This window comes from Diadema setosum, chromosome 2, assembly GCF_964275005.1.
Source record: "Diadema setosum chromosome 2, eeDiaSeto1, whole genome shotgun sequence".
Classification (NCBI taxonomy): Eukaryota; Metazoa; Echinodermata; class Echinoidea; order Diadematoida; family Diadematidae; genus Diadema; species Diadema setosum.
The window spans coordinates 270,084-290,831 of NC_092686.1; the positions used below are offsets into that span (position 1 = coordinate 270,084).

Genomic DNA, 20,748 nt, shown 5'->3' on the forward strand with positions numbered 1-20,748 from the left:
TTTAGGGACCTCCAGGGGTACAATGCCTTGGAAGGGAGGGGGGCAAGACAAAGCCCCTAAATTAAGAAATCTTTTCAAATCATAATATGTTGTAGAACCAGAAGTGATTCAAAATGAATAGTCAAATTTTGAGCAGACATGTCCACCAGTTTGAGAGACAACATGCCCCCGGGAGGCATCAAAAGATTTGTAAAAAATGAACTTGCCATACTGGGATGAGCGGATGATCGTGAGACCCCCTAGTCTCTTGTCACATATGAGAGGCTTTGACTTTGCTATAGTGATACCAGGTCCATTGAAGCTTTCTACATGTGTATGCAGCTGCACTACAAAATTGTAATACACAGTAGTATCAGTGTCTTTATGCTCAAATTACAAGCAAATCATGAGAACACTTATGGTGTAGCTGATGAAAAAGTTAATCAGAGCATAAAAAACAAAAAGAACCCTTTAGTGGGATATTCTGGATATGCCATATAGGAGAAATGATGCACAAACTTCCTCTTTGTACATCCCAAATTTGACTGATTGAACAGTGAGTGATTCATGATAGATCTACCAGACTGAGATTTGAAGAGGAAGACTTCCCACCAAACTAGTTTGTGCCATCATATATACACAGTTAGTGATTGACAGTAGATGGCTGCATGATCATGGCATAAACTAATCATTAATAATTGGCAGTGCTTATGTAGCGCATAACACATAGTGCATAATGTATGCAATCATGATAGTTTTGCTGTTTATCCTGTAGTATATCCCAAGCATGTTACTTTCCAATGTTTTACCTGTGACGCATCTTATCAATGTATTTGTAGCGTAAGGAGTAATCATGGCATCAGAATGATTCAGTCATCATTGGACCAGGGTGGCAAAACAAAACAAAACAAAACAAGCCAAAAAAAAAAAAAAAGTGAGAGAAAAAAACCCCCACAATACATGAAATTTGTATGTATATTTTCCTGTCGTGATCTTTTTATCAGAGTGATTGCATATGTCCTTACTGTATTGTTTTTGTCAGTGTTGTGGTTTTGGTTGTCTAGTCAGCCTAAGCCCTGATGTGGAGGCAGAGGAAGTGTTATGCTTTGTTTTCTTGTTGTTTTTGCTTTTAATGAGAATGGCAAATTAAAAAGCATTTCCTTGGCTATTGTGACTTTGTTTTCTTTGTTGTTGCTGCAACATACATGTAACGACGTGATCGTTTCCTTTCTCTTTGTTTGAAGTGATGGCTGTGGGGCGCCCTCAGGGCACAGCAGTATACAGGGTTGCCAAGTTTGCACGCAACTATGGCGTTCCCATCATCGCAGATGGAGGTATCACAACTGTGGGTCACATCACGAAGGCCTTGTCTCTAGGGGCTTCTACAGGTTGGTATTCAAGATTTATGACATTACTTATTCTTATGTGTTGTTGCCATACTATAAAGTGTTAAGTGGAGTAATGGTATGACAGCCTTCTGCACAAATCCCTTCAATCTCCCCCCCCCCCCCCAAGAAAAAGACCCAAATCTTACACACACACACACACACACACACACACACACACAATTTTAATAAAGAAAAAAAGAGGCAGCTAAATTGAATGGAAAAGGCATTTCCTTGTTCTTTTTATGTTAATTTTCACATAGGATGTAAGGTTTAGATTGTTTTGTTTTGTTTTGTTTTATCCTGCAGGAGGCCTGTACAGGTCTGAGTATATGCACCTTTTCACTCTGAGATAGGCAAAACAGATGTCACTGAATTGATTTTCAAATTGCCTTCTTTTATTGAAACACATGTCATTGCCCACAGGACTTTGGGTCTCATTCCTTGAAATGTCCTCGAACAATAACTCATTGAAAGAAGATGTAGGTTAGGGTACAACTTACCCCTGTTCAGATGCAAGCCAGTTCATACCAAAACTCGATAAAGAAACAACGTATAAAGAATCATCGTATAGCTGACAGACCGTTCAGACTGTAATTTCGACCATTCTGGAAAACATCGTATAGACGTGCAGTTTCTCTTTGCGCATGCTGTTATGGTCATGAGTGACAGGTATAGGGTCACCTTTCGCGCGCGCCCCCATTAAGCCCTGCCCAGTTATACTGTTCTATGGTCGCCATACGTTCAGACGCACAATGGACACGATGGAATGCTGATTTGTTTCAAGGTCTAGTTCGAAACGGTGCTCTGGCCGTCTTTTTTGCCATACAACGTTTTGTTAGTCAGTGTTCAGACATAACAGATTCATCCTATAGCTATACCGTTTTGGTATAGCTATACAGTGAAACCCCGTTATAACGAGTTCGGATATAATGAGGTACCGCTTATAACGAGGTGATCGCGTCGGTTCCGTTTTCCTTTGCGTGTAAACCTATGGCAGAACGAATCGGTTATAACGAGTTCGTTTATAACGAGATTCCGGTTATAACAAGGACAATTTCGGTGCATCATGACAAAGAAAAACATAAGCAATTTGATTGGACATAACGAGGTTCCATTCCTTGACTGAATTGCCGCTTTGAAACACGCGACAAACGAAACATTGAAAACCGAATTCACGCTATCCACGTCTTTTTCCCATTTTGCCAAAACCGTTCCTTCCATGGTTTTTTCTAAACCACACGATAAAACACAGGAATGCCTTCCGATATTCCTACTAAATTAGTAGGCCTAAACATAATCATTCGATTTTCTTTTTCGCGAGATACGCTTGCGTAATATTAGGTCAGACCACAGCGCAACGAGGAAAAAAAAATAACGCATTCAAAAACTTTTCATGTAGTTACACTTGTGGCCAAAAATTGACAATTGGAATGCGTGTGCAACTCATCATTATATCCTTTCCATTTTTAGTTCAGACTTCCAGTTCTTTTCCTGGTTAGCAAATATGAGTGTGGAAGTTTAAAGCCGAAATAATTCATGAAATCATCGCGATCCCGCCGGGTGACAGTAGCGAAAAAATAGTTGGAATAACGCATGTTAATGTACTTAATCGGTGTTAAGAAAAAGAAACAAACGCATGTAACAGTTTGAAAAGATCTGGATTTGTTCATTATCATTTAACAAATGATAAATTAATTTAAATATGAGTGTGTATGATTAAAGCCGAAATAATTAATGAAATCATTGCGATCTCGCCGGGTGATGTAGCGTAAAAATAGTTGAATAACGTATGTTAACCTACTTAATCGGTGTTGAGAAAAAGAAACAAACGCATTTATCATTTTGAATAGATCTGGATTTGTTCATTATCATTTAACAAATGATAATTTAAATATGAGTGTGTATGATTAAAGCAGAAAAAATTAATGAAATCATCGCGATCTCGCCGGGTAACAGTAGCGTAAAAATAGTTGAATAACGCAAGTTAACCTATTTAATCGGTGTTCGAAAAAAGAAACAAATGCATTTAACAGTTCAAGAACGGATGTACAAAACGCGAATAGATTTTCGGAAGAAAATAAAGAACGCATTCTTTAATCCCTTCGATAAACGATATCATACATTGTATAAAATTACAGCCGAAATGATTCATGAAATTATCGAATTCCCGCTGGGCACCAACAGCGTAATATACCTCGCAAGTTAACGGTAAACAACGCATGTATGTTACTCTGAAATCATCGCGATCTCGCCAGGTGACAGTAGCGTAAAAATAGTTGAATGACGCATGTTAAGCTAAATCAGAAAAAGAAACAAACTCATTTTTAATTTGAATAAATCTGGGTTCGTTCCAATCACAATTTTAACACTGCATTTCACAATGAAGATTTTTCTTTCTTTCAGAATGGTCTACCAGGTACAGATTTGCTTAAAAAGGATCACAACCTTCCACATTTAATCCTGTCACATATTTTTAAAGAACGGATGTACAAAACGCGAAGAGATTTCCGGAACAAAATAAAGAACGCTCTTTTAATTCCTTCGGGCGCAACAATCATTCATTGTACAAGATTACAGCCGAAATGATTCATGAAATCATCGCATTCCCGCTAGGCACCAACAGCGTAAAAATACCTCGCAAGTTACGGTAAACAACGCCTGTATTTTACTCTATTTGCGCTAGTGTTTAGAAAAACTTAGCAAACAAGAGTTACAATAATTAACTCATTTCAACCCCTACTTTTTCGTTTAATTCGCAAATAGTTTCCCTTTATTCTCTCAATAATAGTGATCCATAATTGTTTGATAACAACGCAAAGGATGTTCTTCAGTTTCATTGATGCGTATAATGTGCTAATGTTTTTCTTTGTTTTCGATGAGTACGGTTATAACGAGGTACCGGTTATAACGAGGTAATATCGCCGGTCCCAAGGACCTCGTTATAACGGGGTTTCACTGTACCATTTTGGTATAGCTATACCGTTCTCGTATAAATTTTTTGTGTCTGAATACCCTGAATGGCCAGCCACAGAGACCACTGAAATTGTCTTTCTCCTTGCAGTTATGATGGGAAGCCTTCTGGCAGGAACCACGGAAGCTCCAGGTGAATACTTTTTCTCAGACGGTGTCCGACTGAAAAAGTACAGAGGCATGGGCTCTCTGGATGCAATGGAGCAAAACAGCTCTTCAGCAAGCAGATACTTCAGGTGAGCCAAATTCTAGTCACTGATTGATATGTGACTTCTATTTTCACATATTTCATTGAACTTATTCTTTTCACAGAGATTCCACATACACACACATCGACACATCAAAGAAAATGTATGGTACAGTAGGCACAATTTTAGTGTTGTACATTTGACTATCCCCTGATTTTGATGTAATAAGCGTTGACAACCAATAAGCTGTCAATATTCCAAGTGGAGTCTCAAAGCAAATCTCATTTTAGAATACTGAATAGGTGACATTTTTCACCAGGAAAAAAAAAAAAAAGCTCAAAAGGAATGTACCTATAAGATGTCCCAGCCTTAACAACAGATGATTGTTTGGGAATATGTAAGATCCCTATATTTAGGTGATACGCTATCAGCGTATCACCTATTGTGATTGTCAAAATCTCTCTTTATTTTTTTTTATTCTTCTTTCTTTCTGGACAATTTTGTGTCGTCAATATCTCAACAATGACATTACGGAATGACATGACATTTTCAGTCAACATGTCTCATAACAATATCTAGCCACAATAAGGTTTTCATGACAGTAACATATCTATGACGTCATTTAGGCGCCATTTTGTGATTTTCGGACCTTGTCACATGATCGATCATAACTTCATAACTAGATGTAATTTCTGCGTCATTTTCGGTGGACATAAAGTTCAGGTCACGCTCTATCTTACTTTTTAACGCTAGTTACCCAGGTCTTCATTACGCGCGCATTCGCGCGCGTCAAAATTTTAAAAGGCTCAAAACGACTTCCCAATGGGAAATCTCGAAGTTTCAGACAATTTTAAGCGTTTCAAACATTTTCTCGCGTGCGCGTCCGTCCACGCAATTTCGCGCGCAGAGGGCGTAACCAACATGAAAATGCAATTTTTTTGACTGATTTGGATTCCTGATACTTTGAGTAACAATATCCACTGATTTCCGATCGATGTTGACCTATAACAAAGGAATGCGCTGGCGTCAAAGTTGAAATTTCGTGTGCGCGTCTATATGGAAATATAGCGAAAAACATGTCTTTGTTTATTTCGCAATAGCTCTTTAAAAAGTCCGTTGACCCTATGTTTTTATTGCATATTACAAAAGCATATGAATTGGAAATAACGTTTCAAGTATCAATATTTCCCGAAATACATTATGACGTCATCATATCATCATCTGAAATCAAAAAAGTGGAATTAATTTTTTTGAGGTACTGTTTCTAACATTCATTTGCTCGTATCTCTGTTGTTTAAGCTCAATATTATCCCAAATTCACATATGTTGTACTTTTAACATTTGCCTTTCAAGTCCATGTCATGGTTTTGAAATTTGATGACGTTATCATACTTTAAATTGTGATTAAAAGTAAAGATGCAAAATCGGACAAGTTTACGTGTTATGTCTATGGGAAGTGATTTTTTTTTTAACCATCCATTGACTTGACAACGTTTAAGCACCTTTATCTCAGCTGATTTTGCTTCATTTCCTCTGAAATTTAAGTATGTTGTAGCTGAGACAATAAGCTGCAGTAATCATGCATTTTGTTCTTTGAAATCTTCTCATGAGGTTGACAATTTTGCAGTTTAAAACTGAAAATGAGAATGGAATGTGGACGAATCGATTCCTGATTCATCTTTCACATACATAAGTTTACGTTCCTCATATTTTCTCGTCGAGACGTATGGCCGAGTGGTTAAAGGCGCCGTCTCAGAGACGTGAGGTTGCACTCGTGCGGGTTCGAACCCCACAAGATCATGAAACAAAATACCTAGCTATTTTACTTTTTTTTTTCTTCAATGGTGTATTACACATTCGTCCATGTAGAAATTACGTTCGTATATAAACGCACCTATACACACACACACACACACACACACACACAATATCCCTCTGTTTTGTGTTGGAGACCACATTGCTTCGACTGCTGCAGAATGTTGCATCCTGACTCTGTCATGTATGTAATGACGACAACGGAGGTGTTGTACTTTGAGCAATTGTCTTTCAAGTCCATGTCATTGTTTTGTACTTTGATGACGTCATCACACTGAAAATTGTGATTAAAGGCAAGGTATCAAAATCAGCCGATTATAGGTTTTATGTCTGCGGGACGTATTTTTCCGAAATTGCCAGAAATGGCACAGCGACCTCAGTCGTTACAAGGCCGCATTTCCTTCTAGCAATGCAATACATGTTCACGCGGCCACAATTGTTGAGTGGGCATTGACTTTTTCCCCCTGTAATATCTATACATTTTTTTTCGGCCTTACCGTTTCCGTGGATGTCCCGTGGCCGAGTGGTTAGAGAAACCGTTTTGCATGCACGCTCAATATAACTTCAAGGTGCCTATATCACATTCTTTTCTTTGTCGATCACAGATGACCGACATCTGATGACCCCAGGCGTATCACCTAACTCGTCAGTGTGACGAGTTTCATGTCTCGTTCATGATTTGGAGTTACTCAGAAGTAGTTAGAAAGACGGAGAGAGAGAGAGAGAGAGAGAATGATTGATATTTGTGCTCTGTAGTCCTTTGGGGTTTTAGCGTGTCTGTTGTGTTCCATGTCACTGTTAGAAGTTTTTGTAAGCTTAAATGTGGCAAAGAGCAAATAGAATTTGACTATTGAATGGAAAAAAATAACAATTGCCATTCAGAGGGCAAGCAAATCTTCAAAAGATGAAATAAAATAATGAAGAGTGATCAAGCATACTTCAGTCCTATTTAAAGCTCACCTGAGCCAAAGCCCCAGGTGAGCTGTTACTGTATCCTTCGTCTGTCCCATGTTACAACCGTGTACTTGTTACATTTTCAACTTTTTCTTGAAATCCATGTGATGGATTTTCAAGAAAACAGAAGAAGAAAAAAAAATGCTTTAGTGGGATATACTGGATATTCCATGTAGGAGAAGTGATTGCACAAACTTCCTCTTTGTACATCCCAAATACGACTGATTGTTCTGAACAATGAGTGATTCATGATAGATCTACCAGACTGAGATTTGAAGAGGAAAACTTCCCACCAAACCGGTTTGTGCCTTCTCTAGAACCAGATGTGATGGAGCTAAGTTAGGACTATGAATAAATACATTATTGACTCTAGTTTCAACTGTGTTCAGGTGGATCCAGAGGTTTTTTTTTTTTGTTTTTTTTTGTTTTTTTTTTTGGGGGGGGGGGCATATTGGGCACTAGTTTTCACGTTTTCATCTCCTTCTTGAAAATGCATGGTGACCATTGGTCAAATTTTTATTTTTGCTAGGGTGACAGAATATGTATTTTACAAATGGGCACCATGCTCCAGTTTGGGGCTTCCCAGGGGGCCCAGAACCCTCATATTAGAGGTTTTTTTTTTTTGCTTGTTTTAATTCTTCTATAGAACCAGAAATGATTGAGTTAAAATGTTGTAAGTAATCATTTTTTTTTTTTTTTTGAGTGCATGATCTTGTTAGTTCTTTTTAATAGATCATGGGGTTTACCTGTTCTTAAAGTGCATTGGGATTGAGGGAGGGGTGAAAGCAGGGAAAATCTTCACATTTTCATCTTTTTCTTGAAAATGCCTAGCCAAATTTGTCACCTGTTCCGCAGTTATTGTTGCTAGACTGATAAAATACTCATGTGTATGTGTACAAATGGGCACCATGCTCCTTTGGAGGCCCAGGGGGACATAGGGACCTTGTTTATAGCAGATCCAGGGGTGACCTGTTTGGGGCCAGTACCAAATTTAGGGTCCAATATTCTTTTTGAAAATGCATGATCACACTTCGTACTAACAAACTTGAAGGTATTATCAACAGTATGATAGAATATACATATAGACAACTTCCAGGTGATAGTTGCTAATCTTCAGTTTATTCCCTCATGTTGGCAGTGACCGGGACAAGCTGAAGGTGGCTCAAGGAGTCTCTGGTTCTATCGTAGACAAAGGATCCATCCAGAAGTTTGTTCCCTATCTCATCGCTGGTATCCAACATGGCTGCCAAGATATTGGGGCTCGCAGTCTCATTAAGCTCAGGTGAGAACACAGTGATCATGCACCTTCTTGCTGTTGCCAATGTTTGCATGTTAATCATTTGTCTGTTTGCTGGTCTTGCTTGTCTTTTTCTGCTGGCAGCCTCTTTTCATCTTACTTTCTGGTATTACACTATTACCTTTAAACCTTGTCATTATAAAGTGATTCTTTGTGACATCACATGACAGGGTGTCTTATAAGGCTTTATATTGATTATCTTGTTTGAACAAATGTCTTGAGGGTAAAGTCAGCAAGCTTGAAGTGTAACAGAAATTGCCTGGTTAGACAATGAAATATATTGTTTGAAATACATGATGTTTCAGAATTCAGACTTCTGCAGATGCTGTTTTATGGAAAAGTGAAGAGACATTTTTGTTGCCTTTGAAGTTGGCCACAAGGAGCATTGATGTGTGCCATATCATGCTTTGCACAATAAATGAAATCATGACAGCATGGCAACCATCATGAAGAATTATTCAGATGAATCTCACAGTTTGCCTGCTCTTAAAGTTCATCCTGCTTTTTCATTTTCTCTTCAGTCTGGAAGAGTTACAAGTTGTTTTTAGAACATTAATTTTGGACAAGCACATTCACCACAAACCAATCAGTTGTTCAACTTGTTAATCATTTCATTTTTTTTTTCCAGGTTACATTAGAAATGGTTTGATATGGACTTTATACAAGACTTTATGTGAAGTAGCCATAATTGCCTTGATATCTGTTTTGGAAATATCTGCTTGTCAAAAGTAGCAACAAGAAAGTGTAATAGATAGAGCGAAATATTTTTGTAATCCATGAAAAGGCATGTTGGGTTTAAATATAAAGTATTATGATGGAATGTCTAACATTCCTTTATGCTTTAATTCCATGCTTGGCACTGCTTTTTCTCCAAGACAGTATTTATAAGGCAAAGAAAAAGTTTCATATTTCATTAAATAACAAGCTGTACTTTAACATAAACTTTTGAATGAAATATTAGAATTTGTTGCTAACAGTTTAGGAAAGAAGTCATAGATATGGTTCTGTTATAGTGCGTCATGAAATGAAGTGAAAATTAGGTCCTCTTAAAAACGTAATATTTTTCCATAGTATGCACATATTCGCATTTTAGTTTGCTCCTTTTTTAAGTCTGACATATTTGATCTTTCAAATAATGTACTGTGATTAAGCATGTACTAGCATGGATGTCTAATTTTTACCACCTGTAATAAAGCCCTTAAGTTTTTGGCAGTGTGAAGCATGACATCACAGGAGAGCAGTTATTTTTACTCCTCCCTGATAGCAGTTTGCTGATTAGTTATTGAAAGTGTCCATTACTGTCTTTACCTTGTGTTTTTTTTACTTCACAGAGAGAAGATGTATGCAGGAGAAGTACGCTTTGAGAGAAGATCTCCTTCAGCTCAAGTAGAAGGTGGTGTTCATAGCCTCCATTCGTAAGTAGCTTTTCCTACTCTGTCTTCTATCTTCAATTTTCCTTCTCTTACCAAAGTTCACAAACTTTATTCTATCGAATATACAGTAGCTCTCTTGTCTGGCTCTCTGATTGATGTCTGTGTCACATATTGTTTGTATTGCATGTATGCTTATAATGAAAAAAAAAAATAATGATTGTTAATGATGATGGTAATGATTATTAGCACTCAGCACATGATTATAATTGTGATATATTGTCAGTATGTTGATAGAAACAGAAAAGTATGTTAACCTTAAGGGGAAGGCTAGTAACTGAACAGTGGGAATCAGTGGGAATGCTCGAGGATTATTGTTCCAATCCTTGTGGGATTTATTTAAGAGTACATTATATATATATATTGTTGTGTGAAAATTATTTGCTTCAGAATGGTCTCATATTCAAGTAATGTGCAGTTTAATGTTTCCAGGTTAGCGTGCCTGGTCAGTGACGGGGCATTGGAACAATCATCCCTCAGCATTCCTACTGATTCCCACTGATCGGTTACTAGCCATCCCCTTTAAGCTTCTGCTGTACAGAAGTTCCATAGGTTGGTGAAGATAGGTATTTTACCAAAAAGACATTCTTATTGTTTTGCAGTTAATAGTTTGTAATTTCAAGACAATATTTGTTACAAACTGAATAGAAGATTGTGATCATAAAATGCTAGAGATACCTAATTGACTCTTAATGTTTTCTTACACGCACAAAGTTTCAAATTGTTAATGATATTCAATCTTTTCTCCTCTTCTTTTACATTTTTTATGACAGGTTTGAAAAGCGCTTATTTTAGGATTTGACATCACCCGCTTTCCACTGTGGGGTTCTTGACTGACTTTGTGTTTGATTGATTTTTTTTTTTACCTGTTTCCAAACAAGTATGAATTGCAATGTTTTTAGACTATTTATTATGTTTGTCTGTATCTCTGTATTGCGTAAGAATTCTTTTGTTACTTTGGTGCAAGGAATACGAAGTATAGATTCTGGGATACAAACTTTGCGCACAAAGCTATGTGTTTCCTTCACCTAATCACCTAGTCTTGCGTTTACTGTTTATGCCCATTTTTAGCGATTTTCTTACGGTGTAATTTGACCAAAAACAGTACAGAATTCCAGTCTGTTGTGTAACATAAAGTGGTCCAAAGAGAACAGACTGCTGGTATTTTGTGAAACTGAGACCATTCTCCCTTAGTATTCACTTGTTTCAAAGAGCTGTATGGTTGGCTACTTGAAATGATCACCTTAATTTTGCTGTTCTACATAAATGCAAGTTGAAAGCTTTGAAGTTTCTGTTGATCTGACCAAAATGATTGCAAACTTGTCGCTATTAGTATCAACAGTGCTTAGTGTATGTCATTTGTAGGTGGCATAAAACATAGTTGTATGCTATGTTGGCCAGATAACCCTACTGTCCCTGTTGCTTGAAGTTCCAACAAGTACAAAGGAGTCAACATTATGTGTGCCTGGGCAGAAGTTGAATTGAGTGGCCTCTATTAATCAAGCTTACTGCCATACACCAATTAGTTAATGGTGTCATCATGAGTAATGTGTTCGTCAGAAAGTATTTCTCTAATCATCATAACTTGGTTTTTGGTGGCCAGTATGTATGCAAACAATTCATTATGTTCCATGACATTTCTTCCCCTACCTGATAGGCATGTTATATTTCAATTGATTACATTTAACACTGCAGTGTTTTTGTCATCAGATTATTTCTGTTCGATCACACTGATATCTGTGGAGTTTTCTGCTTGCTATTCTAGAGTCAAATGTACAATATCTTTGTGAGGAAAAGTAAAAAAGAACAATGGTGATATTTGTCTGCCAGTTTATGACTCTTCGTTTCAAAACTAGACAGGATATCAGGAACAGAAAATAAAGGTGTATACAATATGCATTTGTTTATGTGTAAATATGATGTTATGATGTATCCCCCCCCCCCCAAAAAAAAAAAGACTTGTATTTATGTATGTTGTATCAGACACTAGACACCTACGAGGGGATGTGTTTTTCTAGTTCTGCCTTTGTCAGTATTGGACACTTTATAAGTCAAGTTCAACTAAATCATGTGGATACTCTTACGTCCTTGACAGTGATGGAGTGAAGGATTTGTAACACAAGTTGTCTAGTATCAAAATTGTCACACACACATCCTTACACCCTTACTGTGCTTTGTTTGCCAATTGGTGCAGATGTCTGGAAAACTAAGTGACAATCAATAGGGATTATCTAATCCCCTAATTCCTTAATCCTATGTGTCTGAATGGCCTTCACTGTTGGACTGAGGCACATTGCTACACCTGAGTGGGCTTGAAAATCTACATCTAGGTCTGATTTTGTTGGAAAACAAAATGCAAGTGAAAAGGCTGGACAGGTAAAGCTATTTAAGGTGCCTTGGAGCATAAGGATTGAATTATTAATATTTTTTGATATTTCTGTTTGTCATTTGGCAGCTCTGTCCAGTTTGATTTTATAATGCTTTTTCAGCACACTCTTCAATAGTCATTTAGTATAAAATGGATCATTTTGTCTATTTATGGAGTTTTGTTTGTATTTTACAGTCTGTGTTTTGTTGTGTGTTCTTTTGTTTCCTTTATTTATGAAGGTTGCATGTTGTTTGTGCAAATAAATGCATCAATGTATCATTACATATTCTAAAGTGGTCCTGTCTAAGAAATGTGTGCTTGCAATGCATAAAAAACTTTCTGCTGAAATATGTAGGTCAGTAACTTTGTTGTATGTTGCTGCAGTGTATAGCAATGTGTGTTGATATCCATTGCATAGTGCACACTGATATCTCCTCGTAGACAACTCTATACCACAGATGAATATGCCATAGATCATAGAGGAGAATATTTTCTCCATTCTCTGTTTAGTTTTACATATTTAGGTATTACACCATAGCTTCCAGATGATAGAACATTATGTACTGAAGTCACTTGACATGATATGTGTACAAATTGCTCTTTAAACTTAGACTTGCTCTCAAACTACAAGATTAAGAAGGGAATTTGACATTATCATACAGAAATGTTTGGGAACATGTTTTTAAAAAGTGTGATATATTTTAGTGACATGTGAAAATGATATCTGCAAGCAAATTGGATTACTTTTAAGAGGTTTGCTTGAGATATTCCTCTACTTTGCTTGTATTTCACATAATATTAATTGAAAAATAACTATCCTAAAAGATAATGTTTCTTGCTATGTGAGGATACATTCTTTTACTTGCGCAAATAGGACGTCTCAACATTTAAATTCTTAATTACTTTGGACTTCTTCTTTTTTCTTCATTTTTCTTCATTTAATCATCTGTAAGTGATTGGTGTTTGACTGTCGTAGACTTAAAAAGAATTTGTCATTCTGTCCTTGTATTTCTGTTTAATACACATTCATCTCTTTGTTGTGTTTGCTTTGCTTTTTAGAAAGCCTTAATCTTGTGCTTTGCACACATTCATTTGCAGTAATATTTGCTGCCGTGATGGTATTGGAAAATGAATTTTGCTGCATGAAATCATGCAGTTGACAGCTGTAAGCATTAAACAACATTCAAATAATAATTTTGGAGAAGTCACTTTGGGGGATTTTCAAGGTTTACAAGGGCTTTTACAGAGTACCACATTTCAGTGTAGGTACCTGCATGACCCAAGAGGGATATGAGATATTCAGTGAAATTTGATAAGTTCACAATTGTCTACACAAGAGTGAATTGAGTCAATTATAACTCAGTAAGGCTAAGGCCAAGATAGAAAATTTGTGCAGTTCAAGTGATAAAGCGTAAAATATGTCCTACTTGAAATGAGGCATAGTTACAACAGGGTTTCTATTGTACAGGGGAGTGCCATTGTAGCAAGGTCGAATATGTTTAACCCTAAAAGGGCCGGGGGGGGGGGGGGGGGGGGGGGGCGGAATCCGCCCCCCCCTCGACGTTTCGCGCTATAATTCTGTAATGCGAGAAGGCCTCATCGCGAGGCTTCTTGACTTTCTTCGTTCAAGTCTCGCGCAACTTTTGAGACCAAATTTGCAACGTCCGCGCATACTTTTGCGAAGCCACGCCCATTTTTGTAACGGAATGTCGCTCCAAAACGGGCACAATTTTGTGATTTTGTGTACATTTCCTATGGAAAACGGTGCTCTGTCATGAAAGGCATAAAAACCTGATTATTTTTACAATTAATCACTTTCATTGATTAATTTTGTGCTAATTATGGTAGAAAAGTGGTCAGTGACAATTTCCAATGAAAAAACAAAGAAAAAACAAAAGTTGAAAAACAAAGAAATACATAAGAAATTCTGAAAACAATAAAATACATAAGAATTGAGATGAGTTTTGGAAGTTTTTGTGATGTACAATTGTTGAATATGCTAAAACAGATTTACAGATCAAAAATTAGACTCTCAATGCTTTTAATTAAGCTAAAATATCACCTTGAGCTTAATTTGCATAATTAATTAATTAAAATTAGAAATTGATTGTTTCAAAAAATCTTATAACACAATCTTGTAGATTATGACGCGGGTCTCACGCATGCAAAATTTCATCGCGATCGCACCACCGATGGCCGAGATCTCAGGGGGGGGGGGGGGCGGAATCCCCCCCCCCCCGGTCTGAGCATAGCCAAAAAAGCCCGGCCCCTTTAGGGTTAACAAGGTGAATCGTTCGGTCTTACGTAACCTGTACCCATTAACCGAGAGCACTAAAAGTTTCTATTTTTACAAGATAAATTTTTGGACAAAAAAAAATGAAACAAAAAAGAATTTGTGCAAATGTAATGAGGAAAATTGTTAATCCAGGTCCAAACAGTGGGCGAAATCTTGCACCATGTCAAAACTTACGATGGTACATTTACTGATTTGATTAACCACTCTCAATACGTCTCCATTAATAACACGGTGTGCCTACAGTAAGTGACTACACCCAATGAGGAGTTGTACTACATACATGTGTGCTCCATATTATCAGAGCTTTGATTGGGTAAGTCTATGATAACACAACAGAGGGATAATCGTGTATGTGACACAATTATTGTCAAATCAATAAAATTTGATAAGCTTGGAGAATAACTTTTTTTTTTTTCTTTAGGTTACTCTCGGCACTTTCCCATTGCATTTCCTGTTTCTTGTTTTGCTTTATTGCGATGTGAACATGCTCATATAGTGTGCAATCATTTATTGCGATGTGAACATGCTCATATAGTGTGCAATCGTGGATGTGTTCCAAGTTTACCTGTACAAAGAGGGTCCAGATGTAACAAGGTAAATAGGCTGGACCTGACGGTCCCATTATAGAACAATTCCATTTTGCTCTTTGGAAATATCTAAGGAAGTTCATAAGGTCATCAAATCAAAGAGCATTTGAAGATATTCAAATCAAAGTTGGCTTTAATAAAGATATTATTGTTCAGTCTACATGCTTGTGTGCTTTTGATACAGGTCTAGTGAAGCACAAGGTCAAATGCAAATTGTGTTATGTTATTGGCTTTAGGAGCTTTTAAAACGTTTGAGACAAGTTAGAATAAGCTAGGACATTAAAGATCATATCAATGTGCCTTGGATAGGCTGTGGAGTACATTGTATATTGGGCATATTATTTTCTCAGTATTTGTGTATATCAATTTATATCAAATGTGTCAAACACCCATTCTAATTGGACTTGCTTCGAGTATCAAGTGAAAAAGCAGTAATACATTGTAATTGTTCGAAGAGTTCAGTGACCAATAGTTACGGTAAAGCAGTTGAAACAATTTCACTGACTACCTGAATATGATTTGGTAAGTTGGTCATAGGTATAAATAGAAAGGTAGATAAAAGTTGCAGATGTATATCGTGAAATATGAGACAGTGATATTTCTTTTCCTGCCAGTCCATTTAAATAATCGTAGATGAGCAGAAATATTGAAAATAATGACATCCTTTGCAAATATTCCTGAGCATGATGACAGTATGTAAGGTATCACAGTTTGTTTAGTGGTATTTTTCTATGCGTACATTATGATAGTACTGTACAAAGATGAGTGTGTAATTGACTTGTTTTTTTGCTATTGCATGCTTGATGAGAGGAAATGGTCATTCTTACCAAAGGGACTGTATAGTGATAATTTGAAGTTAAATGCCTCATAGATAATAAATCTTCATGTGCAAACTTTGCATAAACTTTTACATGTTAAAAGAGGTATTCTGCAGTCATTCTAAAGACAGTTTATTGGTAAAATGGCAGGAATCCGTGTAAGTCAATATTCTTAGTATATGTACAATCAATTCATATATATTAGGAAAGGTACAATGTAAGACAAGAATACTCTGGAGCAAAAGCCTACTCAAATTAATTTATCGTTATGATAAACACCATCCCTGACACTGTTTTAAAAACAGTTCTTTTTGTAATGTCTGTTCCTTCTAGTAGATAAGCTAATTTCATGTTACATAATTGGCATAAGAGGGCAGGGATTGATGGTTGAGAGACTAACAAATGATAGTAATAGGTAAAGTCACTGCAGTATGTCAGATAGTCTTATCCCTCCACTGCTATAAAAACAAAACAAAACAAAACTACCGATACGCAAACTGGATTTTCTTTCAATGATGCCCACAGGTTTCTGCTGGATTACGATATTGCCAACATGTGGCAAGGAAGCTACATACATATTTTAATTGTGCAAGAGTACTGTGTACATACAAAATTATTACATGTGTTTTATTGTTGAAATTGTTTGCTGTAATATGTGTCTTACTTTGTTTAAAAAGAAAAGAAAAAATTGCAAGACATTAATTATTCAAGTGACAGGGCAAGTACTAAAACTAGTGCACAAGTTAATCATGTGCAAGGATGTGAAATATATTGAGAGATTACATAGTACAGTGTTTTGTGTAAAGAACAAATACAGATGTAGATTCTTGGTGTGTTTGTGTTCTTTTTTTTTGTGAAACTATGTATCAGATATGAAGAGTTCCATATTTTTCACTGAGATTGATATTATCATTACAGTGCATGAAAGTATTGTCTCTGTCAGTGAATTGAACTTGTTGTAATGCAAATAAAATGGAACTGTGTCCACTGATGAAACATGTATACTTGTGTTTCATGTCCTTTGCAGATAATGCATTTTTATGCTTCTACCTTGTAGTTTTCCACAGGCAGTACCAGGGCTCTGTTTAATGAAGAGTTATAATTCATTATATAGTTGATTTCTATCATAAGTTTATGGCAGCCTGTGTGGTAAGGGAATTTACAATCGATTATATCTTTTGATAAAACAGGGCCCAGGTTCATTTTGTCATCTTGTAATAACAGTTTCGGTTGAAGTCACTTTTTATGGAAAATATTTTCATGAGTTTACTTTTTGCCATCCCTACTTAGGATGAGCTGTATTTTTATGCCTCAGCCACAAAGTGTCGCCAGAGGCAGAATGTTTTCAGGCTGTCAGTCCGTTCATGGTTCCTTCCATCTGTTCTTCTATCCGCCTGCACTGAATTTTGTGGACAGCCTAATTCAACAAGAGACCTGGAGGTCTTGCGCTCACCTGAGTATCGCAAGTTCACCTTCCATGCATTCTTGCAGACTCTTACCTGAGAACATTGGAAACCTGTGGTAGGGTAGCTTTGAGAACTGGGGGCATGGTGTCCATTTGCACATTCCATCACACTGGTAAAAATACCTGCCAACTACACTGTACTTTATAGAATGTTGGACTATGCAGTTTTGAAAAAAAAAAGACTGAAGTCCCTATCACCTTTGATTCTAGAGAACAATTTTGGAGGTGCGTTTGGACCCCCCCCCCCTTGCAATAAACAAACTTGGTACTACAGTCATCAATGTACAAACTCAAAGTAACTTTGCTGTATCAAGTCTGGTTCTAGAGAAGAATTGTAAATATTCCTTAATATTGGGGGGGGGGGGGGGGATTAGGCCCCCGCGGGTCCCCAAAGGGGAGCATGGTGCCTTGTTGAACAAATTGAGATCTTAACCCCCTGGCATGCTACCTGTCAAGTTTGGTGAATATTCATCAAGGGGTTTTCAACGATCATGAACATGTACAATTCACATCACCATTTAGACCCATTCCACCCCACTCCCTTGGGTCCCATGGGGGGGGGGGGAACCCTGATTCTGCCGTGAACAAACTTGGGTTCCATGACATTTGCTCTGGCGACAATTGCTCCGCCGAAATTTGCTCCGCCGACAAATGCTCCGGCGACATTTGCTCCGCCGAAAAATGCTCCGGCGATATTTGCTCCAGCGATATTTGCTCCAGCGACGTTTGCTCCTACGACAAATGCTCCGGCGACATTTGCTCCAGCGACGTTTGCTCCGGCGACATCTGCTCCTACGACAAATGCTCCTAAGGTGCGACAATTGCTCTAGTGGCATTTGCTCCGACGATATTTGCTCCTACGACATTTGCTCCGACGTCATATGATGCAAAGGTCTGAAAATACACACGGGTACGACATTTGCTCCGGCGACAATTGCTCCGGTGACAATTGCTCCTACGACATTTGCTCCGACGTCATATGATGCAAAGGTCTGAAGATACTCACAGGTACGACCTTTGCTCTTCCGACGTTTGCTCCTACGGCAAATGTTCCGGCGACATTTGCTCCAGCGACGTTTGCTCCGGCGACATTTGCTCCGACGTCATATGATGTAAAGGTCTGAAGGTACACACAGGTAAGAAATTTGCTCCGGCGAAATTTGCTCCGATGAATTGCTCGAAGGACATTTGATGCAAATAAGGTCTGAAGGTACAGACAGGTACGACATTTGCTCCTCCGACATTTGCTCCGGAGACAAATGCTCCGGCGACAGTTGCTCCAGCGACAGATGAAAGTTAAGAACATCAAACACGACACCGTCAGCGTTGGAATAAAAATTAAATTAAAATTGAAATACATTAATTTTAAGCGCCCCGTCCAGCAGGGGCGAAAATTTTGCAATTTTCAGTTATATTATTGACAAGTTTTAGACAAGAAAAGTGCCTTATTGTTTAATTTTGTCTTTCATTGACTGATTTCTCAATTATTTCTTAACCTTCCGGGGGCACATTCGTTCCCCCCGAAGAAAAATTCTTGGGGGGGGGGGGGGGAGGGCAAGGGCCCACTCTGTCTCCCGCTCCGGCGCCCATGTGTTCAATTCAATTCAATTCAATTCAATTGAGTTTATTGATCTGATCCAAACAAAAAAGATTACAATAAATTTTCGACAAATAGTATATGACTTTCATAATTGAGGAAATAACGAAATAATATGACTTTCACAATTTTCAAAATAACAAACTGATATGACTTTTACAATTGACAAAATAACAAATACATGAATAGCAAAATCAGAAAATACGTATCTATGAAACATTCAAGTTCAAGTTCAAGTTTGTATAACATTTATTTTCCATCTTTTTTTCATGTAGGAAATCACATGCATGAAATTATTGTACAGGAAGGCAGAACCTCAAAAAAGCAAAGCTTGTGGTGAGCTGCCTTACAAAAATACATTACATCACAAACACAAGCACAAAAAACAAACAAACAAACATTACCATTAACATAATTCAGCGAACTGTAACATTGCTAAATCTAGGTTTATAATCAGGGGGCAATCTTTTTTTTTTTTTTTTTTTTATCCTCGCTCTTTCTCTTCTCCTTTCCCTTTTCTTTTTGTTTCTTTAGTTTTTTTTTTCTTTCTCTGTCTTTCTTTTTTTTTAAAGCAAAATCAAAGGGGGCGCCTTGGCGCCTCCCTGCACCCATGCATGAATAAAAAAATAAACCAGTAAACAAACAAAACAAAAAGCCCGTTAGGGATGTTTTGGATTGCGTGTACTCTTTAAACAAATACCCTTGTCGCTGGCTATTTTTTTCAATGTACTCGTGCTCTTAGCATGAAAGAGAGATATCACAAAGGGTTGTTGTTTTTTAGGGTTAGCTCAATGAGGTTATTAGGTGATCTCTTTTAGTTGCAGGATCGTTGACCAGAACAATTTCTATCGACATGTTTTGTGTTGTCTCTAATTTAAATCAACTTCGGATCCTGAAAGAAATTTTGAATGGTCTTGTAACTAACAAACAGTCAAACAACATCCCAATTTCATGAGAATTTTTGCTTTGCATTCTTTGGACTGTGTTTCTCGCATATGTTTTGCTTCTGCTGAACGCATTTTTGTAATTTGTTGACGACACCACGCTTCATTCCGAAAAAGAGTACTTATGGCAAAGAAGCGAAGGAATAGCAATTGCAATGGAGCCAGTCATGGACACTCAGCGTGCGGCAACCCTGATGGACGAGAAAAAAGGACTCTAGCTTTTTTTCTTTCCTCTTCCCTTTTATATTACATTTCCCTTTCTTCTTTCTCATTTCGTCCTTCAGTTTTCCTCTTCTTTCTTTTCCCTTTCCCTTCCGCTTTCTTTCTTCTTTCCTCTCCTCTTATTTTCCCTTGTGAATTTTTGAATTTCCCTTGTGAATTTTTGAAATTCATTAGGGGCAGTCTAGCCCCTGCCCCCTCCCAGCTGTGACGCCACATGGTAACTAGGTATGATCGAAAGCAAAATGTCTATAGAATAAAACTGCACAAGTTCGGTCGAGATGAAAACAATTCAGGAAACAGAATAACATGATAGGGAACGAAAGTATGAGACGTCTTCAAATAATGATTATTAGATAGTCATTAAAAAACTACAGATTTCTCCTTATTTTGTTTATCAAGAGGGTCCACCGTAAGTCCGAAAAAAAGCTCT

General features: G+C 37.4%; 1 protein-coding gene across 1 annotated transcript in view; it reads left to right on the plus strand.

The window, feature by feature from the left end:
• Nucleotides 1–11,963, plus strand: part of LOC140246120 (inosine-5'-monophosphate dehydrogenase 1b-like) — a 67,502-nt gene extending 55,539 nt beyond the window's left edge. The window contains exons 10-14 of the mRNA XM_072325557.1: nucleotides 1,224–1,367; nucleotides 4,429–4,573; nucleotides 8,433–8,576; nucleotides 9,923–10,006; nucleotides 10,795–11,963. Of these exons, the coding sequence (XP_072181658.1) occupies nucleotides 1,224–1,367; nucleotides 4,429–4,573; nucleotides 8,433–8,576; nucleotides 9,923–10,006; nucleotides 10,795–10,816 (539 nt within the window). The 3' untranslated portion in view covers nucleotides 10,817–11,963. The remainder of the gene's footprint in view (nucleotides 1–1,223; nucleotides 1,368–4,428; nucleotides 4,574–8,432; nucleotides 8,577–9,922; nucleotides 10,007–10,794) is intronic.
• Nucleotides 11,964–20,748: the final 8,785 nt, after the last annotated feature.